General features: G+C 38.1%; 2 protein-coding genes across 2 annotated transcripts in view; one reads left to right on the top strand and one right to left on the bottom strand.

Moving 5' to 3' along the window:
• Positions 1 to 975: 975 nt before the first annotated feature.
• rcn1 (reticulocalbin 1, EF-hand calcium binding domain) lies at positions 976 to 12454 on the top strand. The gene is made up of 6 exons (XM_053512425.1): positions 976 to 1521; positions 2814 to 3007; positions 3520 to 3698; positions 8487 to 8547; positions 9543 to 9742; positions 11736 to 12454. Exons 1-6 carry the CDS (start codon positions 1286 to 1288, stop codon positions 11841 to 11843), a joined length of 978 nt encoding a protein of 325 aa, XP_053368400.1. The 5' UTR covers positions 976 to 1285; the 3' UTR covers positions 11844 to 12454.
• A 3559-nt stretch (positions 12455 to 16013) lies between these two features.
• zdhhc13 (zinc finger DHHC-type palmitoyltransferase 13) overlaps positions 16014 to 20986 on the bottom strand; it is a 29216-nt gene continuing 24243 nt past the window's right edge. The window contains exons 13-17 of the mRNA XM_053513473.1: positions 19271 to 19364; positions 18831 to 18914; positions 18545 to 18699; positions 18312 to 18409; positions 16014 to 16271 (exon numbers count right to left, since the gene is read on the bottom strand). Of these exons, the coding sequence (XP_053369448.1) occupies positions 16127 to 16271; positions 18312 to 18409; positions 18545 to 18699; positions 18831 to 18914; positions 19271 to 19364 (576 nt within the window). The 3' untranslated portion in view covers positions 16014 to 16126. The remainder of the gene's footprint in view (positions 16272 to 18311; positions 18410 to 18544; positions 18700 to 18830; positions 18915 to 19270; positions 19365 to 20986) is intronic.

Raw genomic sequence — 20986 nt, 5'->3', positions numbered from 1 at the left:
AGCTGCGGTTGTTTTTGCTTTGTTTAATTTTTTTCCTGACGCGTCAAAAAAGGGTCTTTTGGCCCATTATACCACTTACTTTTTATTTTATTTTATTTTTTTAGATTTTTTTTTTATAATTTGTTAAACTTTTTTTCCCCAGATTGTTTTTATATTCAACATTGTTCATCCCGTAAACGAACTAGATCACAAAGTCACAAAAATGATTTACCATTCTATGAGAATAATCACATTAACATTGTATATTCACTCAGATAAAACATGACATTCATCTGGGCAACTTTTCTGTAGTCACAGATTTTTGTATTTATTTATTTTTTTTTTATATAATTTCAGTATACATTTTCAAATATTTGTTAAAATACAGTAAGAATATTTTCATACTAACTATTAAAAGGAGATCAAAAAATCATTCAAGATTATTTTTCATTGTCTATTGGCAATATATATATGTGTTTAAAAAGAAAAGTCTTGAGTTTTGCTGCCAACGTTTTTAATTACAAGTTTATTGACGGTTATTGATTGTGAGTTTAATAATCTTAAGGCATAAAGGGGAAAAGGCTAATTATATTCTGGAAAGTACGGTAATAAATCGAAAGCATGTAGATGATGTAAACTGACACATAAAATCTTAATTTTTTCCTGAGAAACCGATCATCAGCCCCTCTGATCCTCAGTAACACCCGACACTAAACACCGCCTCGTTTCTCTGCGAATTAGATGCGATTGAATGTAACTTTAAATTAAGAACAAATTTACTTATATTTATGATTGTAAAATACGGATTTGCGGCCATGAATGCACGTGTTAATTTTTCTCTTATTTAATGTAATTTAATTGAGATGTGTTTTCTATGAGATTTGTTTCCCGCCTCAGTGTGATACAGTAAAAGTCTGAGATGAATCTGCGGCACATTTTCGTGAGATTGCGTGTCACCCTACAACGTGGCGCTACACACACACACACACACTAGTAGAACTTTGTGTGTGTGTGTGTGTGTGTGTTTCGAGCTGCAGGGGGGTTGGGTCACTGCAGGGGAGAGAAACACTGAAATTAGCGGGTTTAACAGGAGAAGTCGCGGAACGGGAGACCCGCGGCACCAGTACAGGATTCTAACGTCCTCTCGGCTCGGTACCGGAACCGTAACTGTAGTCCTGGTTCTGGTTTGCCGCTGTGGCCGGAGCGCGCGCGGTACATCAGAGGAGCCCCGCTGTTACTTTGTAACTTTAATCAGAGCGAGACGGAGTGTGGTGTAATAACACACCCAGTGTGTGACACAGTGCTGATGGCCACGAGTGCGCTGGGTGTAGTGTGTGTGTGTGCACTGCTGTGTGTGGTGGATCTGAAGCCCACAGTGAGGAAGGACAGAATCCACCATGAAGCCGAACTGAGCCGGAAACCTCACGAGGACCAGCACGCGGACCGCCAGAGCCTGCAGTTCGACCATGAAGCGTTTTTGGGGAAAGAAATGGCGAAGACTTTCGATCAGCTGAGTCCAGAGGAGAGCAGAGACAGGCTGAGGTGAGCAGGCCCAGCTCAAAGTTCTGAGGGAAGCCTACACAGCTACTGGACTCCTGACATCTAACTCATTCACCCTGTAGTTTGCATGAATGTGTTTAACACTTGGCATGAAAATGTTTTAACTCAACTGTCATACACTGTGTGTGTTCTGAAGAAGCGGCATAGACAATGATCAGCCATAACATTAAGACCATCAACCGCCTAAGTTTTGAGCTTCTTGTGCCACTGGGGCGGCTCTGGTCTGCGGGTGTGGCTTCCAGAGCCTTTGGGTGTGCTGTAGTGTCTGGCACCGGGACTCTGATCCTTTGGGTGCTCTGGCTTACAGGGTAGGGCCTCCTTAAATCAGACTTGGTTGTCCGGCACATCCTCGTGGGGCTCAACCGGATTGGGATCAGGGGAGTTTGGAGGCCGGGTCGGTGGCTCTGGGCTCTCTGCCTGCCGTGTCCCGTGCATGGCAGGCTGTAATGCACTGGGTGTACTGGTTCCTTTCTATCATGGCCAGCGTAGACCTTTTCAGCAATTTTTGCTACATTGGTTTTTCTGTGAGATCAGAACAGAAGGGCTGGCCTTTGGTCTCCATTAACATGGGTGCCCATCATCCTGATCAGTTTCCTGGTGTATGGTTTGTATGATATATGATATGTAGTCCGTACAAAGTTTACAGCTGAAGACACACCAGGTTCCTCTTCTGGCAGCTGAGAACAGAAAGCTGAGACTGCATTGAGCACAAGCCCACCCAGTTGAAGCCTTGAAGTGCCTATGTGGTCTAATTAATCTCAAGTTCTGCTAAGGTACACAGGCTAATAAACTTATCCTCTGCAGCAGAGTGAATTCTTGGTCTTCTTTTCCCTAGGACGGTCCTCATGAGAGCGTTTGATGGTTTTGGTGAAACTAAATAGTAGTTGTAGTAGCAGTAATGGGGCTATAGACTCTGTACCCACCCTTCATCTGCAGAAGACAACAGTTTAAAGCACATTAAGAAGTCAAGAATTGTCACAGTTAACCTGTCTTCATAATGTGCTTGACAAGGCAAACTGATGAATGAGACGAAGGAGTGTGCCAAGCTGGCATCAAATCAAAACTCTCTAAAACATATTCTTGCTTGTTTAACGATTTTTTAAAAATTGATTTACTACATAATTCAATACATGTTCTTTCATAGTTTGGATATCTTTAGTATTATTATTATAAAAAAAAGAAAAACACTGAAAGAGAGAGTGTGTCCAAACTTTTGACTGGTGGTGTAGAAACATTTTAACTCTTGACTTTGCTGTGTGTGTGTCTCCTTGCAGTAAGATTGTGGATCGTATCGACAGTGATACTGATGGATTCATCACTGCTGATGAGCTGAAGCTTTGGATTAAACGTGTTCAAAAACGTTATGTTTACGAGAATGTTGCAAAATTATGGCGTGACTATGACCTGAACAAAGACGACGCAATTGCCTGGGACGAATATAAACAGGCCACCTATGGATATTACCTTGGTGAGTGTGTATACTTATAGCATAGTGTTGTAATGCTTTCAGTGTAAAGGATGTGTTGTAGTGAACTCAGACAAGTGGAGCGATGCACACGGTGAAATGTCCCTGTGCTCTTTACACTAACATCTGCTTTGGAATGCCGCTGGTCCGATCAGGGTAGTGATTGAGAACTCAGTCAATTCTCTCTACTAAGTGGCATTCCAAGATAATTGTTTATCTTATCTTTATTCTGTGACATCTATTTGCTATTAGGTGCAAACTGTGGGATTTAAAATAATTATATATAATAATGTATAAGTGAATGATGTAATTTCATTTAACAGTGGACAGAACAGTGACTTGCTATTTTTAAGTATTTCTGAAGATAAATGCATTATTTATAATTTGACAAAACAGGTAACCATGATATGTTGTATTTATTAATTTAAGTGGGATGATGAACTTGAAGGATTTGATGTAAAAGATTGCTGCTAACCTGGAGAGGGATTTCTGATGTGTTATAATTATTTTTTTAGCAAACCCAGAGGAGTTTGCAGATTCTTCTGATCAGTTCAGCTTTAAAAAGATGCTGCCACGAGATGAGCGTAGATTTAAAGCAGCTGATCTGAATGGAGACGAGCGAGCAGAGAGGGATGAGTTCACTGCTTTCCTTCATCCTGAGGAGTTTGAACACATGAGGGACATTGTTGTCCTGGTGAGTGACACACATCATACTAGGGTCATACTAACGAGAGATTAACTAATTGCAGACCAGCCATATTCTACACAAGTGCACAACACTCAGTCTACAATGTGACAAGTAATACAATACAAAGGTGCATCTCAATACAGTAGAATATTATCATCTTCTTCTTTGTCTTTCGGCTGTTCCCTTTCAGGTATCGCCATCTGCCTCCATCTAACCCTAGTTTCTGCATCCTCTTCTCTCACACCAACTAATTTCATGTCAACTTTCTCACTACATCCATAAATCTCCTCTTTGGTCTTCCTCTAGACCTTCTGCCTGGCAGTTCAAACCTCAGCATCCTTCTACTGATATATTCACAATCTCTCCTCTGAACATGTCCAAACCACCTCAATCTGGCCTCTCTGACTTTATCTTCAAAACATCTAACATGGGTTGTCCCTCTGATAAACTCATTCTTGATCCTATCCATCCTTGTCACTCCCAAGGAGAACCTCAACATCTTCAGCTCTGCTACCTCCAACTCTGCCTCCTGTCTTTTCTTCAGCGCCACTGTCTCTAAGCCGTAGAGCATTGCTGGTCTCACCACTGTCCTGTACACCTTTCCTTTCATTCTCGCTGATACTCTTTTATCGCACAACACACCTGACACTTTTCTCCACCCATTCCAACCTGCCTGTACCCGCCTCTTCACCTCCTTTCCACACTCTCTGTTGCTCTGGACCGTTGACCCTAAGTACTTAAAGTCCTGCACCTCCTTTACCTCTGCTCCCTGTATCCTCACCGTTCCTCTTGGGTTCCTCTCATTTACACACATGCCTAAAGCCTAAAGTGCTCAAAAACTTTTTGGGACTGTGCTGACCTTGGACCTGATAAAACACAGTGGACCAGCAAATGACATGGCTCCCCACCACTTACTGCAAACAACTGGACTTCAAGCAACTTGGATTCTGTGCCTCTCCTCTTTTTCTCCAGACACAGGGACCTTGATTTCCAAATGAAATGCAAAATTTACTTTCATTGGCCCACTGAGCAAAAGTGCAATCCTTTTTGTCCTTAGACCAGGTAAGACACCTCTGATTCAAGAGTGGCTTGACAGGAATGTAGTCCATGGTCTTTGTTTTACAATCCTCTCAAGATTGCGGTTATCCCTGTTGCTTGTGCACCTTTTTCTGTCATTCAACTTTCCATTAATGTCCATGGATACAGCACTCTGTGAACAGCCATCCTACTGAACCAGACTAGAAGACCATTTAAAGTCTCAGGAAACCTTTGTGCTCAGGTGTTTTGTGTTAATTAGCTGATTAGAGTGTGACACCATGAGGCTCCAATATTGAACAAAATATCCAGTTTCTAAGAAACAAAAAAAAAAACAGAAACAAAGTGAATCAGCAAATGTCAGAAATAACAAGGAGTACAAAAAAGAATGTACAAGCATGTGTAAAAAAAAAAAAAAAAAAAAAAGGACAAGAAATATAAAAACAGTAAATATTTTCATCACCACTCCTGTTCTTTATCTGGCCTTCCTCGCTACATGCTGTCCTGTCGTTTTGTCGCATTGAAGACTGAATTTTTCACTTGATAAAGTGGCTGGGAGGCTTACACCAGATAACTAAGTTGTTGACCAGTATCTGGTTCTCCAAGTCACACCTGAATACAGTCCTACGTTATGCTACAGTCCTACACTATGTATCCTCTATACGGGATACCCTACTTCTCCAAATTTTTTTGGTCATGTCTCAGATCATGTCAGCTTTTCAAGAGGAAGAAAAGTTGAGGTTTGAGGGAGCCAAAAGTTTAGAGACAGTACCGCTGGTTAAGACAACAGCAACAGAATACCTTTCTTTCTTTGAAACAAAACAAACATAAAAATGGTTCTCTGCTAAGGGGCCAAAAACCTTTTTACCACTGATAGTGAAGTACTCAATTTAAAACATTTATTAAAGATGATTTGTATAGCGGAATGCAGTGCTTCCCAAAAAGTCTTCATAATGCTCAGGAATGAAGAAAACGTCCTTTTTCTGCCTGACATTAAGGACAGAGAACTGATCTGTTTGGGTATATTCTGTGTAACCGCACTGGGGTCTATTAATAACCGTTATTTATTCAACTTAATCTGGAAAAAGATCTGGATTTACAGCAATTGGAGACATTAAAGAAATGCTACCTGCTAATTTTAAATGGGGTCTCACATGTCCCCGTCCTCCAGAGAGAAGTGTTGTGATGAGAGCAGTGCTGATTATGAATATTACAAAATTGAAAAAGTTTTTTTTTCCTTTTAATATTGTTCAGTTCCCATGCACTAGCTATTGTACAAAATGAAAGGGAAAAAACAGCCTTTTTTCTCTGGTTACGGAATCATATTCTGCACTGCTTTTCCCAAAGTGATCTCTACACACACTAATCAGGGACTAACTTGCAAAAAAATTAATTGTAATTATACAGGGTGGGCCATTTATATGGATACACCTTAATAAAATGGGAATGATTGGTGATATTAACTTCCTGTTTGTGGCACATTAGTATATTTGAGGGGGGAAAACTTTTCAAGTTTCTGTAAAGCAGTTATTAGCAGTTTGCTAACTGTAGCATGGGAGATGGGTGGTCTCGTAGGGTGTCTTGCATTGAAATTTGCGTTCACCTGACATCAACACACAATTTCTAGCCGCTCCTCACGTGTCATTAGAATGTAAACTGCTAATAACTGCTTTATAAGTGGACAGAAAGTTGTAATTAACTCATAAAAGAATAAAGTTACGTTAAAACCAAGAACACCATTGTTTTTCTTGTGAAATTCCCAATAAGTTTGATGTGTCACATGACCCTCTTCCTATTGAAAAAAACAAAAGTTGGATCCAAAATGGCCGACTTCAAAATGGCCACCATGGTCACCACCCAGCTTGAAAAACTTTCCCCCTCACATATACTAATGTGCCACAAACAGGAAGTTAATATCACCAACCATTCCCATTTTATAAAGGTGGATCCATATCAATGGCCCACCCTGTATATTATAAATTTTGTGATTTTGAAAGTATGTTATTTTTGGTTGCATGACATTTAAAGAACTGATTTATTTATACAGTGGTGTGAAAAACTATTTGCCCCCTTCCTGATTTCTTATTCTTTTGCATATTTGTCACACAAAATGTTTCTGATCATCAAACACATTTAACTATTAGTCAAAGATAACACAAGTAAAGACAAAATGCAGTTTTTAAATAATGGTTTTTATTATTTAGGGAGAAAAAAAATCCAAACCTACATGGCCCTGTGTGAAAAAGTAATTGCCCCCTGAACCTAATAACTGGTTGGGCCACCCTTATCAGCAATAACTGCAATCAAGCGTTTGCGATAACTTGCAACGAGTCTTTTACAGCGCTCTGGAGGAATTTTGGCCCACTCATCTTTGCAGAATTGTTGTAATTCAGCTTTATTTGAGGGTTTCTAGCATGAACCGCCTTTTTAAGGTCATGCCACAACATCTCAAAAGGATTCAGGTCAGGACTTTGACTAGGCCACTCCAAAGTCTTCATTTTGTTTTTCTTCAGCCATTCAGAGGTGGATTTGCTGGTGTGTTTTGGGTCATTGTCCTGCTGCAGCACCCAAGATCGCTTCAGCTTGAGTTGACGAACAGATGGCCGGACATTCTCCTTCAGGATTTTTTGGTAGACAGTAGAATTCATGGTTCCATCTATCACAGCAAGCCTTCCAGGTCCTGAAGCAGCAAAACAACCGCAGACCATCACACTACCACCACCATATTTTACTGTTGGTATGATGTTCTTTTTCTGAAATGCTGTGTTACTTTTACGCCAGATGTAACGGGACACGCACCTTCCAAAAAGTTCAACTTTTGTCTCGTCGGTCCACAAGGTATTTTTCCAAAAGTCTTGGCAATCATCGAGATGTTTTTTAGCAAAATTGAGACGAGCCTTAATGTTCTTTTTGCTTAAAAGTGGTTTGCGCCTTGGAAATCTGCCATGCAGGCCGTTTTTGCCCAGTCTCTTTCTTATGGTGGAGTCGTGAACACTGACCTTAATTGAGGCAAGTGAGGCCTGCAGTTCTTTAGATGTTGTCCTGGGGTCTTTTGTGGCCTCTCGGATGAGTTGTCTCTGCGCTCTTGGGGTAATTTTGGTCTGCCGGCCACTCCTGGGAAGGTTCACCACTGTTCCATGTTTTTGCCATTTGTGGATAATGGCTCTCACTGTGGAGTCCCAAAGCTTTAGAAATGGCTTTATAACCTTTACCAGACTGATAGATCTCAATTACTTTTGTTCTCATTTGTTCCTGAATTTCTTGGGATCTTGGCATGATGTCTAGCTTTTGAGGTGCTTTTGGTCTACTTCTCTGTGTCAGGTAGCTCCTATTTAAGTGATTTCTTGATTGAAACAGGTGTGGCAGTAATCAGGCCTGGGGGTGACTACAGAAATTGAACTCAGGTGTGATAAACCACAGTTAAGTTATTTTTTAACAAGGGGGGCAATCACTTTTTAACACAGGGCCATGTAGATTTGGAGTTTTTTTCCTCCCTTAATAACGTAAACCTTCATTTAAAAACTGCATTTTGTGTTCAATTATGTTATCTTTGACTAATAGTTTTTGATGAGCAGAAACATTTAAGTGTGACAAACATGCAAAAGAATAAGAAATCAGGAAGGGGGCAAATAGTTTTTCACACCACTGTATAATTATAGTTTAGTGTAAAGTCTAATTGCATTTAAACATGGTTCATTTAGGAGGATTTTCTCATATTATTTATAATTTAGTTTGACAGTCTAATGTCCTGATCTGTAGGAGACATTGGAGGACATAGATAAAAACGGAGATGGCTACGTGGATGAAGACGAATACATCGGTATGAAAATCCTGGTTTTATATTATTTATTTATTTATTTATTTTATTAATTTAATTATAAAAACCTATTTTTTTACATTGACAACATTTTTCATGAGCAGCTTTCTGTTTGTTTCATTACGCTTTACTTCATTGTTTTTTACAGTGTTACTACAGTAACTCTTAGTTCTACTGGACACAGTATTAATCAGTACTCGAGTCACGGGTAACACTGTGGCTGCAAATAACATTGTGTATTCAGATTTTAAAACAGTAATTGCTGTGCTCTGATTTAAACAAGTGAACCAGTTTGTAAACTCAGTTTATATCCTCCTCAGCCTCCTGCTCATTAAATGAGTACTCATTGGCCTCTTTAACAGGGACATTTGTATTAAGGCTCAGCAAAATGCAATACCTTCCTTATCCCTTTGTTTGACCAACTTGGAAATTGAATACACTAGCACATTACAGTAACAAAGTCATTTATTTATCTTCGGTAACCACTTTTTGGCCATTGGTTTATGTGCTTCGACACCTGTCCTGGGAACACTGAATGGCAGGGATGATATAACCTTAGTAAGATACCAGTCCATCTCGGTACACAGTGCATTCACATGTATGTGTAGAGAAGCTAGCCTGGTGTGTGACCACCTGCTGGCATTATTGTGAGGCAGTGGTCCTGAATTCTGGTGGTTTACTTTACCCAGTGGTTAATACCACCTTTTTACTGCCAGGGCTATTTGAGACAAGGTAATGGTTTGCCTGCAGCTGACCAGTAATGCAGTAAACATTAAAGCACTTTTTGTAAGTCGCTCTGGATAAGAGCGTCTGCCAAATGTCTAAATGTAAATGACCAGAAAAGATGGTCTGGAAGTGATCTGACCACTGAAACAAGCTCCACAGGGAACTATCCAATCTGTAATCAGTTTACATGCAGGGTCATGTGGTGTAGTCATGAGGATTTGCTATGCAAATACTGTGTGGGCTTATAATTTCTTTTTTGTCCCGAACTCCAGCGGACATGTTCGCACATGAAGATGGTGGACCTGAACCAGACTGGGTGAGAACTGAGAGAGATCAGTTTTCTGATTTCAGAGATCTGAATAAAGATGGGAAGATGGATGTGGAGGAGATTCGTCACTGGATTCTTCCTCAGGATTATGATCACGCTCAGGCTGAGGCACGACACCTTCTGTACGAGTCTGACGCCGATAAGGTAACTAGTGCACTAGCACACGTGTACTTGCAATCACCCGGAACGAACTGAGGCCTTATATCAGCTTTAAAAATAAATGTTACTGAAGGGAGGAGTAGATTGATTTCAGCACAGAAGCTCATCCACACTCATTATCTCCAGTCTAGACCTCTGCAGGATCCTAACAAGATACAGTTTGTGCAAAACCGGCTCCCTATTGTGTATGATCACGCTGTTTAACAACTTTTGGTCTTAAAGTATGAATATGCTCTTTATCTGGCCTTCCTCTCCCATAGGGCTGCAACAATGAATCGATTAAATCGATTACTAAAATAGTTGGCAACAAATCGATTTATGTCACGCGATGCTGAGACATTTGATTATTTAAAAAAACCTTTATTTAAGAGCGGAGTGAACACACTCGGTTTCGTGCACTGATGCTAGCAGAGTTCGACGCTACATAGACGGGGCGGAGCAACAATACAAAAGACGAGCGGAGGTAGAGGAAAGATACATAGCGGAGGCTGCTGGGTCTTAGTGCGCGTCCCTTACTGGTATAATCAACATCCATGCACGCAGCTACTGTTTACTATAACACTGTGACCATAACTCTGTGTGCGCGCGCGTCATTGGACACCGTGCCACACACACACACACACACACAGAGACCCCTCCTACTTTCGCCTTTTGCAGACACACACAAACACACACTCTTTCTCTTTGCTCTACACAGAAACACTGCTCTGTTGCGATTTTTTTCAAAGGTAAAGTGCAGGGTTTTTTTTTTTTGTACTTTACAGCAGTGATTCCGTTAGTGTTTTTAAAAATTACATTTGGTTTTTGAGTGTTTTAGAGTACAAGCCGCTTCCGGAATGAATTATGCTTGTAATCCAAGGTTCCACTGAATATATTTGGCAGATGCATACATGTCTGTTTTTGTGTTAGTCCAATTTTATTTTATTTTATTATTATTATTATAACAGCTCAAGGAGCAACATGTTTGTGCACTTTCTAAAGATTTTAGTTCTGTTTTTGGATAAAGGGTTGGAAATTAATGTTTTTTTTTTTTGGTTAAATATCTGATTCGTCGATTAATATGGGGGGGTGGGGCAGCAGATTATTCGTTTATTAAAATAATCGTTAATTGCAGCCCTACTGTCCTACCATCAACACAGTTTTGGGTCGTCTGACACTCGCGTAATTGCTGTCCTGTCGTCTTATCACTACACTGATGAAGTTATTTTTCACTTGATAAAGCAATAATTCTGTACTGTGGGCTGGGAGGCTTTTATCATTTTAAGTTTTGTACTAGTTAATTAGCTTTTTCTGAGGTTGATTAGGTGAATAAACTCACATCAGATAACTAAGCTGTCGACCAGTGTCTGGTTCTCCAAGATCCAACAACCAGTGAATTATCATCAACTTTTGAAGGCAGAACATGAGTTCAGAAGTCTACAGAAAGCTTCTGACTGACAGTCAGTGATGACAGAGCAAAAATACACTGTCTGCACAACAAAGGATTTAAAGTAAGAAATAAGTTTAATTCAGTTGAGCATGCATTTGACCTCCTCAGAGACTTAATGAACACAAAAAAAGCAAAAAAAAAAAAAAAAAACGGAAAAAAGCTGTGGTAAAAGTCTGAAAAGGCATCACAGAATATAATAGTTTAGTTCCAGTACATCACCAGATTTTGTGCCATTGTCAAATATTGAGTGTTATTTACTTTGTCGTCTGTTCCAATACTTTTGCTTACCAAACAAACTCTGTAAAATGTTTAAAGATGTTTTCTCCTCTGTTTAAAAAATGTAAACATGGGTCTCCTTGGGCATGAAATAAGAAAATTAAATTAATTAATTATATAAGTACCTATAGATCCAGACCTATACCTATAGATCAAAGGTAAAGGGTTACCTTTCGTATAAACGTCTGGTCAATTTACTAGGAAGGGGCATCACTAATCTTTTTAATCATTTAAATTGCTGTAAAATAAATGATTGTGCATATTTTTGTGCAGGATCAGATGCTGACGAAAGAGGAGATTCTGCAGAACTGGAACATGTTTGTAGGAAGTCAAGCAACAAACTATGGAGAAGATCTGACCAAGAACCACGACGAGCTCTGAACACAGTACAGCCAGGGGCAATCAGTGCATTTCTACCTTCACACTAATGTAGAATGTGGACACTATCGTGTCCCCATGAACTATGATGATGCAAATCACAAAACGCTATTAGGATGTAAAATCCCAGGACTTTCTCCAGGAGTAACTGACGGATCTGCAGATTTCTCATCTACCTCAGTATTACTCAGTGTCCTTCTGTTTCTGAGTGAATTAGAGACTTTAACTGCAAGTTTGTTTGTTTTTTACAGATAAAGTGTTTAAGTAGATCTTTTAATTATCTAAAGAGTGAGTCTGATCTGTGAAGTGTGTTTGGGATCTGTTTATTGTGCTTTAGTGTTATTTACTGTTGAGAACAAATTGATACACAGTCAGTTACAAACGTGACTTTTATATCCTCTTTCTGTTTTTTTTGTTTGTTTGTTTGTTTGTTTTATTCTGATCTCATTTTAAAAAGTTGTAACTTTTTACCTGAAAGTTTGAATTCAATACAACCAGATGTATAGTCTTATTTGCCAGATAATACCAGGATAAACTCAGTGCACTGGTTACTATTCAATTGTCAATTGTCACTGCAAATGATTTTCAAAAAAATAAACCATGATTATTCTGCACTTCCTGTGTGTGACATCTTGAAATCGGACCAGATGTTTTTCCAATTGGTTCTAAATTTTTAAAATGCAAGTTTATCATTTAACATTTAAAAATTGTCTAAATTGATAACTTTTTTAATTACAATTGTCAAAGGATTTAGTCTTTAAAAGATTTTGGCAGGTCATTTTTTGACTTTGTCATATCCCTGTCATCGTGCAAAATCCCACCATGAGTAAGGGGAGTATCTGCAACCGACATGGGTGGGCACAAGATCACACTGTCCAAACCTGGGTTTCAGAAATGTTCAAATATTATTGATCATAGTTTGTGAACATAATTTTTAATTAATTAAAGAATGTAAAAAATAATGCAATACAAACTAAAATCAAGACCAATAAACCATTGAGATAACATTATCATTACATTAAATCTAAATAAATTGTTTAGTATAAAGGCACAAAGTCCTAGACTTTAAATAAACTTACAAAAAGTAAGTAAATTGAAAGTAATTAGAATTACTAATTATTTTTTCTATTAATTAGAAAAAGTAAGTAAAATAGAAAGTAAATACCTTTGAGGAATTGCAGGGTGTTTAAAGCCCAGTAACAGAAATGCTAGAAAGTCTCCTCTGCGAAGCACCATACAGTAATGTGTTGGTGCCGGATTTCTATAAAAGTTAAATGTTTCCTAACCGAAGGGTTATTATGCTAAGCTTTTCAAACAACACATTTTTTAAATAAGTGTTGAATTGTGTTGGCAGACAGTGTGTGCTGTACAGGTCACTGTAAATGAGCTGTTTACTATAGAAACAGTAATGACCAGACCCAGTGTCTAAGCATGGGCTGGTACATTGGCCAAGCTGTCCAGATTCAAGAACTCACCTGCAAGGGTGCTTTTATAAGCATTCTGCAAATAGTGGACAACTCCCATTCTCATTATAATTACATTTAAAGAGACAAAAACATTTATCTTTTGCAAGTTTACATTTATGAAACCATATTTTTTCTTTATTTTATCATTATTTAAATCTTTAATGAAATTTAATTTGCATTAACTTTCATAATTGAGCAGGTAAGTGTATATACACACACTCAACAAAAATATAAACACAACACCTTTGTTTCTGCTCCGATTTTTCATGAGATGGACTTAAAGATCTAAAATTCATTCCAGATACACAATATTACCATTTCTCTCAAACATTGTTCACAAATCAGTCTAAATGTGTGATAGTGAGCACTTCTGCTTTGCTGAGATAATCCATCCCACCTCACAGGTGTGCCACATCAAGATGCTGATCTGACATCATGAGTAGTGCACAGGTGTACCTTATACTGCCCACAATAAAAGGCCACCCTGGAATGTGCAGTTTTTTGCTTTATTGGGGGTCTGGGGACTCAGAACCGGTCAGTATCTGGTGTGACCACCATTTGCCTCATGCAGTGCAACACATCTTCTTCGCATAGAGTTTATCAGATTGTCAATTGTGGCCTGTGGAATGTTGGTCCACTCCTCTTCAATGGCTGTGCGAAGTTGTTGGATATTAGTGGGAACTGGTACACGCTGTCGTATACGCCGGTCAAGCACATCCCAAACATGCTCAGCAAAAAAAGAAACGTCCCTTTCAGGACTGTGTATTTCAACAATAATGTTGTAAAAATCCAAATAACTTTACAGATCTTCATTGTAAAGGGTTTAAACAATGTTTTTCATGCATGTTCAATTAACCATAATCAATTAATTAACATGCCCCTGTGGAATGGTCATTAAGGCCTTAACAGCTTACAGAAAGTAGGCATTTACGGTCACAGTTTTAAAAATGCAGGACACTTAAGAGACTCGTCTACCGACTGTGAAAAACACCCAAAGAGAGATGCCCAGGGTCCCTGCTCATCTGTGTGAACGTGCATTAGGCATGCTGCAGGGAGGCATGAGGACCGCTGATGTGGCTAGGGCGATAAATTGTCATGTCCACACCGTGAGACGCCTAAGACGGCGCTACAGGGAGACAGGAAGGACAGCTGATCATCCTCGCAGTGGAAGACCACGTGTAACAACACCTGCACAGGATCGGTACATCCGAATATCACACCCGTGTGACAGGTACAGGATGGCCACAACAACTGCCCGAGTCACACCAGGAACACACAATCCCTCCATCAGTGCTCAGACTGTCCGCAATAGGCAGTCCATGAGGAGGAGATGCACTGCAGTACTTCAAGCAGCTGGTGGCCACCAGATACTGACTGGTACTTTTGATTTTTAGCCTCCCTTCATTCAGGGACACATTGGGAAACATTTTTAGTTTATGTCTTATGGTGTTGACTCTTTTAGTGTTCATACAAATATTTACACATTAAGTTTACTGAAAGTAAAAACATTAAAAGTCAGAGGACGTTTCTTTTTTTGCTGTGTGTATATATATATATATATATATATAAGTATATATATATATATATATATATTGAGTCAACAATCAGATGGGATCATAATTTAATGTAAAATTGTAAAATTATAGATTATACCTACATTTCATACCACTTATAATTCTGTTCTTGCAGGGTTTTTTTTTTTTTTTGCTTAACTTTTATTTCATTACACAAAATGATTTGCCTACACAGACAAACAATAAGAAAGCTTTTATTACAAGAATATACTTCAGCCTGTTCCTGGTAATAAAACAATTATATAAAATGAGGGAAAAATTAATGGCAAACTAGAATTTTATTGGGAAAGCTCATTTTATAACTCATTAAGATAAACATACATACCCACATCACATGAAAACTCCAGACTACAAAAGCACTCACATTTCCCTCCCACCTGTTTTACAAAAAAGCTGTTGTTTTACAAAATAATTAAAAAACTAAATATATCAATATACATTTTGCTGCATAGACAACCCAATATATTGCTAAGCCTACTTGGCCTTTTGCAGTTTTATGAATTTGAATGTAAAAATATTAGGCATATATACATAAGATATTGATAAACTGGACATTATATTGGAAGGAGGCCGTCTATAGACAGACTGGGTCTTGGTGTTCTCAAACTGTTAAATACACTTGTCTTGCATGAGATAGGAAGGAATTGACTGGGTCTATTAATCATCTATCTACAGATGTTACCTTTCAGTTTGGGGGACAAGTCCCCTTCAAGGTCCATTTACAATGGTGTCATATTCGTTCCATTTTTAAGATATATATTGTACTTTACAGAACCTTCAGATTTTTTTTTTTTTTTTTATTTGATTGATATTATTCATCATATATCAAATGTTTAGGTATGTTTTCCAACATGTTCCTTTCCGATTTGATTATGTACCAATTACCATCCACTAACAACCTTCTCCCTTAGAGGTTTCAATGAAATTGGGTTGAATATAAACGGTCACCTTTTATCATTTTAATATTTTTAAATAATATTAAGAAACTATATTCTTATTGCCACTTTATTAATATGTCTTGTTTTATGTGGACTTATGACATAAAACTCAAATGTGAAGAAGTTTACGGTGTAGTTGTCCAACATACTGTAAAATGCCATATATATATATGACATATATATATATATCAGACATATATAAATTCAGTATATGACACAGTAAAGGGAATGTAAAATGTGCCTGGTTTGCAATTAGGGCTTCATCACAATACGAATGAGAAATTTTAATAATCAAGAATTTTAGTGATTTAGACAGCATCTGGGCTGCTAAACATCTGATGGTCTCGGTTTAAGCCTATAGGAAGCTCCTGAGTCCAGTCCAACACAAGTGGCTTGCACAAACCACAGCAGCGCAACTGGAAGAAATTCACCAGGTTCTTCAGCACCCCACGGCTTGAGAGAGAGAAAGGGGGAGAGAGAGAGATATGAGGAAACAAAGGAAACATTATTGAGATGTTGCCATTTTAATCTTTTCATTTGGCTTCATATTAGAACACTGTTTGCTCACAAGCAAATCATCTGCACACTAGTGAACACTTTTTCTGATTACACCACAAAACAAACAGAGAAAGGCACTGACTGGTACTGTACATATGGGTTTGACCATCCATCAATTTTAAATGCCCATTTTATAATGAATCAAAATAAGTTCCTGGTATAATCATATTGACAAAGCCAGTGATTTTAAAGAGCAATTACATCAAAATTAAAGAAATTAATTGATTTCAATTTATTGAATTTAATTAAATAACCAAAATAAATAATTGAATAATCAGCGTTCTATGCTATATATAGTAGGTCACTATGAAATTTGACGTGAGATGTGAAATGACCCTATTACTTCAAAAGATAATATGCTGGTGTTAGAAACTTCCTAAACATTGAGCAAGTTTAAAATGTTTTAATTTTAATTGTAAATTATTAGAAAACCAACTAGAAACCCTGTACACTCATGGATACTGTAAATTGTGTGTTGGTTTATTACTCTTTTTTTTTTTTTTTTTTAAGACTTAGCCCATGGAAAAGCAAACCTTAGGAAGTTCGCAAGTTAAACCAGCTCCAAAACAGCACTAGCACCAGCCCTAATCTGGTTCACACTGGTGGAAACAAGGTATGTAGATAGATGATTTTGGGGTTTTGTTTTGGCCAAAACCCCAAAATGTTGATTTAAAAAAATTATCGTTTTTAAAAGTCCTGACTTTTTCAAAATATTCTGAAATTTTTATTTCCAACAACTTTTCCAGAATTTTCATGACCCTTCGAAACATGCTGCATTTTACTACATGATGTTTCCTGTGTAACTGTGTACCCCAGAATGAACATTATTTTTACGTACTTATTTTCTGACAAGTTCTGGCTATCCTGTGGTTTAAGTGCTTAGTAAAGGTCCATTAAACCTGTCCACCAAATGACATCTGACTCCTTGATCTAAAATGTACTCAACCTTAAGCAGCGTTCACAAATACCCATACCCAGAAGCCCATATTCCTATGGTGGCTGTAGGTATGCAGCAAAAAGACATGAAGTTGTCCACCAGTCAAATGATCCACGACATTGTGCACATTTTTCAGCAGCAGAGATACCTGCCACTTTAAACACCACAAAATGTCCAGACAGACAGAAGTTGTTCTTACTAACTAAGTTGCACATACTGTATGGTTGCCAAACGACCACCTTAAGACAAAAAAAAATCCACTTATGTAGGACGTAGGAAGGTCCTAAGGCAACCTTAAGGCAAATGTAAGAACTCTACAGCCACCGTAAAACAGACAAGTCAACTTTTTTTCTCCAGAATGCCTAGTTTTGTTCTTAAGTATGAAACGGAAGCCGTACCAACTTCCTAAAGAGGCAGTAGGAAGCTACAGTACGATACCCGCCACAAATGCCAACAAACTGCAGAAGTCAAAGGAAAAGGGAGATTCTTATGAACTCGTCATTCATAAGAATATTTATGACTAAAGTTTTACTAAATTTCTTAACTGACTAAATTAAAATCCAACTCCTCCATTCCGCAATACTAAAAGAAAATACATTTATATTAAATATCATGCACTAGATTCTATACTGTCAAGAACAGCAATCTTGGGAACCAGTCCATTGATTTTCAGGCAGATAATTTAAATTTATGATGATGTTAGTTTGGCAGGTACATTTGATCCCTCTCAAAGATTTGGTGGACTGCAACCAAAGATGCCAGGTTTTGACTCCTAGTTGTTACAGATGAAAATATCAGGAAATAAAAGCCAAAATTCTGATATAAGCTCTTTTATATCTTCTAATCTAAAACTAAAATATATTGTGTGTAGAGCAAAAAATAATAATAATTCATTTATTCATTCAAGTACAATGGCACAAAATTTACATTGTGCCCCCCACAAACTATATTTAAGCACCACCTAATAATTGTAGAATTGCCTTGGTAGGTGTCATTACTTGAATGGGTTCTGTCTGAGAGAGTAAGCGTGAGGAAGTTTCCTGTGCCCATGCAGCAAGCTTGTCCTTTCTGCAGTCGTCAGTCCGAGAAATGCAATCTATTAAAAAAAACAAAAAACAGAAAGAGGTGTGACTAGATGTGTTTCCATTAAGTCTATTAGAACTGCCTATTTCTAAAAAGAAATTAGAAGAAATTTAAAATAAAGTGTGTGTTGTAAGATGTTGGGCCATACCTGATAAAGTTGCTGTACAAGTGTGACTGAGGCCCAGGTTGTGTGGAACAGGGTGATGATGCAGATATAAGTGATCCAGGGTGAGCAGGTAATGAGCTCAATGATCGTTTCCCAGACCCCATCTGAAACACGGCTCATACACCTCTTCGACCAGTCTGTGTGAGCAAATACATAATTAATGACAGACAGACAGAGATGCTTAATAACCAGTAGTCATTATTATTAATAATAATAAATAATAATCATAATCATAATATTTCCTTGCTAATGACAGTAAGTGACTTACATATAACACTGTTATATAGCATCCAGCCACATAGAAGGTTCAATGTCATAAGAAAAAGAACAAAGTACTGATGATTCCTGGCACCTGATGGCGAAAAAATTTAAAGATTTTAAGAGAACATATATGACTGAGAGCATATGAAAGAATGTGCAAAAGTCATAAAACAGTTGCCAAAATTGTGGTGACTTTGCGTTCTGTGTCTAATCAGCAGGTTAATGAGTTCTCTTCATGCACAAGTATGCATATAAAATTTTCTTTCTAACTAAAATACATCTTAATATTTAGACATAATAAAGAGTGAGCTGACTATCATGGCATTTGACATCATGACAAAATGACAAAAAAGATACAAATACAGATACAATACAATATAAGATTCTACCTGCCATTTGCACCATCCATTTGGTTAATTAATAAAAAATAAAAAAAACACGAGTCACCTATACAGCCATTGATCCAGAGAGAGTGATGATCCTGCTTAGCAATACAGAAGTTACAGGAAAAGCAGTGATGAGCTCTCATCGGCTTCTTCATCTGTACATACACCACACACATTTCACACATTTATTGTACATCATTGTACATCCCATACAATACAAACTTATTTTTATTTAAATTGTCCACCACGGTACACTGGAGTAGGCCTTAAGGCTGCTTTTACACTAGGCACTTCCAATTTTAAATATAAATTCACTTAACTCCAAACTCTAGTACATTTGAGTAGTGTAAACAATTAGTAATGTAAACACCGCTACAGTAGTGTGATGTAAAATCAAATGTGAAACCAAACAGAACAGAGGTTGAACCGCTTATGTAGATTGTGACATCATCAGTGACTGTCATCTCTCCTAAACTTTGTGTTTGTGCACAGCACGTGCCAATCTCATCCTGCGAACTGTCACTGAGTGTCATTTTTAAGATCATAGAGTGAATGTCAACCGTTGTACTCAACTTTTTTGTGTTTATTGTTCATTTGCAAAACACATACACTATATGGTTCATCTCATTTACACTGGTACAGCAACTTTATCAGGTATGGCCCGACATCTTACAAGTGTTGACAGTAATACACAATTCATTTTTTATTTCTCCCAATTTCTTTTTTAGAAATAAGAAATTCTAATAAACCTAATTGAAACACATCTAGTCACACCTCTTTCTGAAAAAGAAGATGGCTCCAGCTATGTGTAGAGTACGTTCTTATGTAATTGAGCTAAATACTGATTTATGGATAAAAGCTGGATGAGAGCATAGGAGCAGGCAGGGGAGGCGTCAATAGACTTTAAATTCTCAATAGACTTTTCTAAGTTTGATTTTCAAAAGTAGCCTCCTATACACTTAATTTCAAATTCAACACATGCTGGTAGATTAAAACGATGCAGTCAATGTCCAAATATTTATAAACTTGACTTAATGCACACTCACATTCACTTTATTATAAACATCTCTGCTCATTCATACAATTGCCAAATGCAAATAAATCTTGCAGATACAGGTAAGAGGCAGACTCAAAGCAAAAACTGAAAGAGGTTTATTATTGAAAGTCAAACAAGAGCAGACTGTGTTTCCTTCTGGCTCTCCCTTTTAGTTATGCTGTCATAGTTAGTCCTGCCGGAGTCTCTGCTTGCACTCTACAGTTAATATACATTCACATTATACATTGTGTGACTGTGACCATACCTAACTGCCATCTCTCCTCTTCTTCTCTCCCCCCCCTCTTTCTCTTTCCTTTCTCCTCCTGTCTCCCCCTTTCACTCTTTCTCTCTCTCTGTCGAGCTACACATGTCGTTCCTGAGCTGCCAGTGATCCAGACTCCCTCTGCCCTCCGGACCTGTCTGACCCATCCTGGTGCCCCGCTTCTGGCTGAAGATCTCGTCACATGGATGCCCCGTGTGTCTCTCTGGGATGCGTCTGGTGTCTGGGGATGGTTCTCTCTACCTAGAAGACGCTTCTGGCCTTGACTGGTGTTGGCAACTGTTTCTCTGGGGACTTGACAGTTCGATAGTTCATGACTGGAACTTCTTACAAGTCTACCTGGGTCTTCAATAACTACCTGGACTCCATATTAAAACAATTAACATCAGCTATTATAGCTGAACTGCCTCCCACCCTACACACTGTATAAATGCAGATCATTTACTGCTTTCTGTTGCACC

This window comes from Clarias gariepinus, chromosome 15, assembly GCF_024256425.1.
Source record: "Clarias gariepinus isolate MV-2021 ecotype Netherlands chromosome 15, CGAR_prim_01v2, whole genome shotgun sequence".
Taxonomy (NCBI): domain Eukaryota; kingdom Metazoa; phylum Chordata; class Actinopteri; order Siluriformes; family Clariidae; genus Clarias; species Clarias gariepinus.
Note: the sequence above shows the minus strand (reverse complement) of the source record. Positions and strands in the feature narration are given on the sequence as shown.

Coding starts and splice junctions, on each gene's coding strand:
- rcn1 (XM_053512425.1), top strand. CDS start 1,286: ATGGCCACGAGTGCGCTGGGTGTAGTGTGTGTGTGTGCACTGCTGTGT. Junction 3,008..3,519: donor CACCTATGGATATTACCTTG/GTGAGTGTGTAT, acceptor TTATTTTTTTAG/CAAACCCAGAGGAGTTTGCA. Junction 3,699..8,486: donor TGAGGGACATTGTTGTCCTG/GTGAGTGACACA, acceptor CCTGATCTGTAG/GAGACATTGGAGGACATAGA.